At 35.4% G+C, this 7,396-nt stretch overlaps 1 protein-coding gene across 1 annotated transcript; it reads right to left on the minus strand.

Annotated features, from left to right (window-relative positions):
- Positions 1-823: 823 nt before the first annotated feature.
- LOC132282641 (pentatricopeptide repeat-containing protein At4g19220, mitochondrial) lies at positions 824-4,039 on the minus strand. The gene has a single exon (XM_059784383.1). The coding sequence runs from the start codon at positions 3,956-3,958 to the stop codon at positions 1,070-1,072; it is 2,889 nt and encodes a 962-aa protein (XP_059640366.1). The 5' UTR covers positions 3,959-4,039; the 3' UTR covers positions 824-1,069.
- Positions 4,040-7,396: the final 3,357 nt, after the last annotated feature.

Below are 7,396 nucleotides of genomic sequence, written 5' to 3' on the forward strand. Positions count from 1 at the left end.
CGAAGAATTTGTCCTTAATTACAACAAATCAATAGTTCAAGGACAATTTTTAATTTAGAGGGTTATTTGTAAAAGGGCAACATTTCAAGTGATTTTTTTTACACTCTACTCTTTATATCTATTTTAATATCAAATCTGTGACATGTGTATTTTGATTTTCAAATCCATCATTCAATTTTATGTGATCAAATTTGTTCTTATGCTTTCTTGCCTTCTCAAATTTAATATTCTATACAAAATTATCATTAATAATTATACATTATTACTAATGCAATTTTTTAAAATATTTTGGGCGCTCCGCTGTGATAATCAAGTGTTATTGAGTCTCAGGGCGGAACTAGTGTATGCCTAGGGCCCAGCCCGCTTACTATAATACATATATTAAATTTATATATTTTTAGATGTATATATGAAAAAATTCATATAATGCCCTCCCTAAAATTTTTATTTTCTAAAATTATCTCTTAAATTTTATATTTCTTTTCATTTTTACTCTTTAAATCACTTGACACTTGGTTCAAGAATTAAAATTTGATGACGAATGGCATTGTATATTGGGGTGGTTTTGTAGTTATGGCCTTCCTGGTTGGATTTGGGATTTGTCTAGCCTTCTTGACAAACAGGTCTTTTGTTCATCTAGTGTGTAGCACCTATTTATGGTGCTTAACTAGTATGTTATTTGGACTCTGGTAAAAATATGTTACGTACAAATATTCATTAGTTGGATGTGTCAAATCTTTAAAATAAGACACATAACAATGCTAAAAATTCAGACACATAACAATGCTAAAAATTCACATATTATTTAACGTCTTCTATTTTATTTTCTAAAGTAAAATAATGTCATTACCAAACATAGTGTCTAATATAAGCATTTCATTCATTTTCAAGCAATAATATGATAAAACAGAATTATTGGATGTAATTTTTAAGTCCGGTGCCTTAAATCTGGTATCCCTTGAGTTTCAGGGAATGAGTCTACAAGCTTCCTTTACAGTGAAATATGATGAAAACAAACCCAACGCCGGTGACAAATGCTGTGAGAGTAGTCTGAAATCTTCAACATCTCTCACCCAAAACCAACATCAATAAGACTGTAACCTGCTGGCTTCTTTAGTTGTTTATCCTGAATTATTCCTCTCAACTCTACAGCATCACTCCAGCTTCCAGCGGCGACATACATATTTGATAACGAGACATAATACCCTACGTTATCAGGTTCCAATTCAAAGAGAATTTTTGCAACTTCTCTTCCCATCTCAAGGTCTCCATGAAGGTTGCAAGCGCTTAATAAGGCCCCCCAGACGCCTGGTTCAGGTTGGCTTGGCATTTGCTTGATAAATTGATAAGCCTCGTGCAGCCTTCCAGAACGACCCAGCATATCGACCATGCACACTTGATGCTCAGTGGCTGGTTCAACTCCAAATTCATGGAACATGCGTTCATAATACCGAACACCTTCATTGACAAGCCCCGAGTGGCTGCAAGATGACAAAAGGTTTATGAAAGTGCTTTTAGTTGGTTTAGTCCCAGACTTGATCATATCATGGAATAGTTCAATTGCTTTCCTGCCATTACTATGGAACCCATAAGCAGATATCATAGAGTTCCAAGCTGCGACAGACTTCTCTGGTGAAGAGTCGAATATCTTGAGTGCTATGTCTAATCTCCCACAGTTGGCATACATGTCCACAAGAGCAGCAAACACAAAAGAATTCCTCTGGAAACCAAACCTGAACACATGACCATGGATCTGTTTCCCATGTCTTAGCACTCCAAGTTGTGTACAAGCTGAGAGAATGCTAGCCATGGTAATCTCGTTAGGTTCAAAATCAAGAAAACGAAACAATTCTAGTGCACTTTTACCATCCTTATTCTGAGAAAATGCAGAGATCATGCAATTCCATGAGCATAAATTGTGATTGCAAATAGATCTAAACACCAATCCTGCACTCACAATCTCACCATATCTGCCATACATGGTAATTAATGCATTCTGAACACGAATATCTGTCCCCACCAAACTTTTAGCCGCAAACCCATGAAGTAATTTCCCCTCAAACAGCAATGGAAGATTTCCACAAGCTAGTATAGCATTAACAAGGGTAATGGAGTCATGCCTGACATGGGACTCCCGCTTCATTATATTGAATGTTTCTAAAGCTTTCCAGAAATAGCCACTGCGGGTGCAGCCTGCAATTAGAGTGTTCCAACAAGCAGTATCTGCAATAGCAGAATTTTCCCTCAACAAAGAGAAAGAAGCTATCAAGTCTTCACAATTCATATACATGAACATGAGGGAATTAACTGCAAGAATATTGTTTGAAAATCCCAATTTTAACTGCCAACAGTGAATTGATTTCCCAAAGTGGAGTGATGCAAGGGAATTACAGGAAGGAAGAACTGCTAAAAGAGTCGACAAGTTGCATTTTGAACACATCCGATGCAGTTCTTTAAACAAAGTTTGAGCTTCTCTAGAGTTTCCATTCTGAGAATACCCAGAGATCATTGTATTCCATGATATCAAGTCTCTTTCTGGGGCAGCATTGAACAAGTGCTCAGCTGCTTTAACACAACTGCATTTCAAGTACATATCCATCAGACTGTTAGTCACTGACATATTCATTGCCATATCTCTTCGAATTGTGAAACCGTGAATAGTTCTTCCTTCTCTCAATAGCATCAATTCTGCACAAAGTGGAATTATGATAAGTACAGTCACTGTATCGGGCTGGACTGATTCTGCTAATAACATTTCATGCAGAAGACTGAATGCTTCTAAGATATCTCCATTTGAGGCAAATCCATGAATCATTGAATTCCATGAAATCACATCCTTAAACGCCATCTCTTCAAACACATTGTTTGCAGCATCAACATTTCCACACTGAGAATATAATGAAATAAGAGAGTTTGCAAATGAAATATGGGAGCTCTTATGGTAACCCAATTTAATTCCCCATCCATGAATTACTTGACCAATACCCAATTCTCCCAGACAAGTAGACGCTGCAATAGCACACGAGTGAGTCACAGCATCAGCTTGTAATCCACACGAAGCCATCTCCCTGAAGTACCATAGAGATTTCTCAGGATTGTTATGATAAAGACAACCATTGATAACTGAATTCCAAGAAATGAGGTCTCTATACTGCATTCCTGCGAACACACACTCCGAGGAGCTCAAGTCACCACATTTTGCATACATGTCTGTGAGAGCATTACACAAAAAGGAATCGGAAAGCATCCCTGCCTTCATGCTCAAACAATGAACAGCCCGCCCTTGCTTCAATTCGTTCATATCAGACACCGCCGAAAGGACAATTACAAGAGTAGTGGAGTCAAACCCACTTCCCCATTTCATCATCTCCACCAAGAAATTCACTGCAGCTCCAAAACACCTATTCTCAATTGACGCGGTCATCATTGCATTCCAAATGATCACATCTCTGTAAAGAATTTCACCAAACAGAGCCACCGAAGAACCAAAGTAACCAGCTCTCGAGTACATAATAAGGAGAGAGGTGGAAGTGGGTAAGTGAGCAAGAGCACCCACCTTCAGTGCAAAGCAATGGACAATCACTGCAGTTACAATATCTGTTTTCACGGTGGAAAATCTAATGAGGTCGAGAACATTGTGGAAATGGGTATCATCAAATCTCTGTTCTCTTTTAGGCATTTCATCGAATGACTGACAGACAGTGGTAAAAGGAGCAGAAATTTGAAACAACATGGGACAAAATCTTTGAATGCAAGGAAAGGATATGATGGGTAAGGAGGCATGAACGTGTTTGTGATGATGAGCATTGCATAATGGGATTTGGAAAGGTTGAACATTTTGAGAAACTATGCTTAGGCAGATTTGATATAGAGATGATGAGGCTCTTCTTTGGAAGTTGGTTTTTGATGTTTTTGTGAAAGCTTTTGTTATTTTGGTCTTAACTGCCCAACTGCCCATGCCCTTTTGGGGAGACAGATCTTTTGTCCATGTTCATTATTAATGGTTACATGTTTTTGCAAATGGAAGGATAATCGATCCAACCTAGATCCAAATGACAACACTAACCAACCGGAAAATAAAAGAAATTTTTTGAGGCAAACTTACAATTATACCCTTTTATGTTTTTAAAATCAAATGTGTTTATGCATAATTTTTTATAAAAATGTTATAATGATTGTTCTTTTTTGCTGAATGTTCAATAAATTTATTTATTTGAAATTTTATATGAGTACTTCATTATTTGAAAAGGAAAAAATATATATTCAATAAAAAATTCTTTAAACCTATTAACTATTTTAAAAAGGATAATACTGGAAAGAATAATGAAGAGTGCTAGTGGTAGTTGCACCTGCGACTGTCGCTCTACACTCGCATACGTGTCAGCAGTCTATTGACAGTTGACTTTTTCTGTTTTGTTTGCACTCGTACCTGATCATCTCCCTCTCTCATCCCCCATGCATTTTCTTTTCTCCCTCTCTCTAATCTCTACCTTTGCAAAACCTAGATCAAACAAACCCAAAAAACCTGATCTCTTCAAACCCAAATTCATCACCTCACCAATAGCAACCTTCGCCGAAAAATTAAACCTTCATGAACAAACATCACCGTTTTTTTTTTTTGCCCCATTTTCTTCTCTGTTTCCTCTCTGTCTTTCTCCCAAATTGCTGCATTTAATAATGAGAAATGTTTCTTGTTTTTTATTGTCAACCTCTAAAAAGTCAAAACGAAAACAAAAATCGCGTTCAATAAAATGTTTTTGTTTTTCTATAACAGAAAACGTTTTCAATTTTTGTGAAGAAAAGAGAAAACATGAAACGTTTTCACTAATGTTATTGCACAGGCACTATTCATTTCAAATAAAATTCATATTATTTGTGTTATATACTAAGTTGCATATTAAATGTTAATAAAAATATATATTTTTAATATAGAATAAATTAAATATTGTATATTATTTTCTATTTGATAAAAATATATTTTAATATATAATATATTAAATAATAATGTAAATTATTTTTTGTGACAAAATAATTTTTGATATAGAATATAATATTATTAAATTATTAAGCAGTAGATATTTAATATTATTATATATCATATCTATATTATATTATATGTAAATATTAAATTATAATTAATTTACAATATTATAACACAATATATATTTTATTACATATAAGATATATTATTTAATATTTTTTATTCATAATAAATTATCATATGCTAAATATATTATATATCACATAATAAATGTATACATCATCCATATACATGTATATATATACATAATTGGTGGGAGTGTTTTTGTCTTGGTATATCTAATTTTGTACTTGTTGATGCAAAAATTCGCACGGTCCATAGTTGAGGGCCATTTCTGCAAGACAAGAGAAGTGATGACCGGCGTGGTGCCGATCGGGTGCACTCTGAAGATCAAGTTAGTACTTGACGATTGAATATCCGATAAAGGATTAACTATGGAATTTATGGCGTATCTTTCGAGTTGCTCGACTTTTCCTTTATAGTAGAATTAACAATAGTCGTGTCCATCTAGGAAATTGGTTTCCTTTATTCCTCCACCAAGGATTGGGAGAGTTACTCCACATAGAAGTCTTTGCTATCTCATTTATGTATAGTCAATCCATACTTCTTGGGCTTTAATGTCGATTAGACTTTCATATGGGCTAATATTCCTTATCAGTTGCCCCCCATTCCTGTGTTTACATGCCAAACTTAGGGAGTGTGAGCCATTTTCATCCTTGCTTTATTTTCAACCAGTTTAGCCATGTTTTTGATCAATTACTTTGTAGGCTTTGAAGATACGACTTGTTGATGTGTGTTCCTAAGCACTGTTTTGAATATTGTATATATTATGTCCCTAACCAATGTGTGTTATTCGGGTAGTATGCTTGATTAGACGTTGGTCTTAACACGTACTATTCTTTTATCGAGAGTTTTTGTAATATTTTTGAATTTCATCATTTTTCTTTTTTTCGAAATTTTGTTATTGTAAGGGCGTTTTCGTCTTTTGTCACCTTGTTTACCAGACACTACGGAGTGTGCCGGCTGTGTCTGAGGGTTGTTTGGAGCATTCCATTGAGTTCAGAACTCTTTAAAATGCAAGGGTGATCATTTGTGCATTTTTCTATTTTTTCGGGCCGGACGATTCCGTGTGGGACCCGCTACCAGAATGGTTGCGTATGGGGTTTTTGTTGGGTCCATTTGCAACATAATCATTTCATTTAATGTAATTTAAGTGGTTGTAAATTAATATGTGTATATGTGTGTGGTGTAAAAAGAAAATGAAAATAAAAGAAAAAGAAAATAATTTTTAGGTGGGGCCCACAACCACTTTAAGTGGTCATAAGACCACCTTCTTGGTCTCAATCTTCTCCCTTCTCCCACTGGTTCCTTTCTCTCACTTTCTTTTTTTCTTTTTATTTTTGCTTCAAACTTTGAACCTTGATTTCTTCCTTAATACTTGGTATTTTTAAGTACCGTTTGCAGCAAATTGAAGCTCACGACGAGATCTACAAGTTGATTAGAGCAATTCCTAGTTTAGTGCACTTGGGAATTTCGAGATCTAGGGCACAAAAATTAGGGGGTTTTGCTTAGATTGAGGTAGGGGTCTCTAATCCTCACATTCTTGTACTTTTGTGAACTCTCCTATTTTAATTGTTGTCAAGCATGATTAATTTGAGAAGATTGTCCCTTGAATGACTTAATTGTGGATATGAAGTATGCAAATATGTGTATTTGTTAAATAGTAGGAGAAGCATGCCTTATTTAAATTGATTGCTTGAAAATGATACAATTGTTGTAATAGAAAATCTATGCTTATATGTGTTGATGGTATTGTGTGAGAAGCATGCTTAAATGTTAATTTCCATGCCATTGTGTTTATGATATTTTCCTGGAAATTTCTATGAAGAAGTATGTTAAATTGTGAAGCGTAAATTTCCTTTATTTTCATATTATTGGGAAATTATGTAGCATGTATGCATTGGGCAAGAAAAGGGTAAAATGTTTTGAAAAGGATGAAAAAGGGATTTTGGGAAGAATTTTGATAAAACGATTTTGAGAAAACCCGGTCGCCACGGAGTCACCAAAGGGCTGGTGTGTTAATGTAACCTAGAGAGAACTAGAGGAAACATCCTAGCATGGTTGAGCCACCAAAGGACACCGCGGGGGTACCAAGGGTCAGGGACAATAGCCAACCCTTCTCTCGTGTCGCTACGGAGTCACCAAAGGACGGGTTATATTAACAGTTTGTGAAGCGATGGATGTTTTTGTACATGGGGAGTAACATACATGGCATTGCATCCATGACATGGCATTTGCTTGTTTTGAACTTGGGATTTATATTGTATTTTCGCCAGGCTTAGCATGATCCCGTTC

This window comes from Cornus florida, unplaced genomic scaffold (assembly GCF_030987335.1).
Source record: "Cornus florida cultivar Cherokee Brave unplaced genomic scaffold, ASM3098733v1 CherokeeBrave_3.0.0_Hap2_Chr11, whole genome shotgun sequence".
Classification (NCBI taxonomy): domain Eukaryota; kingdom Viridiplantae; phylum Streptophyta; class Magnoliopsida; order Cornales; family Cornaceae; genus Cornus; species Cornus florida.

Bases quoted from the DNA above. Each gene is read 5' to 3' on its own strand.
- LOC132282641 (XM_059784383.1), bottom strand. From the start codon at position 3,958: ATGGGCAGTTGGGCAGTTAAGACCAAAATAACAAAAGCTTTCACAAAA.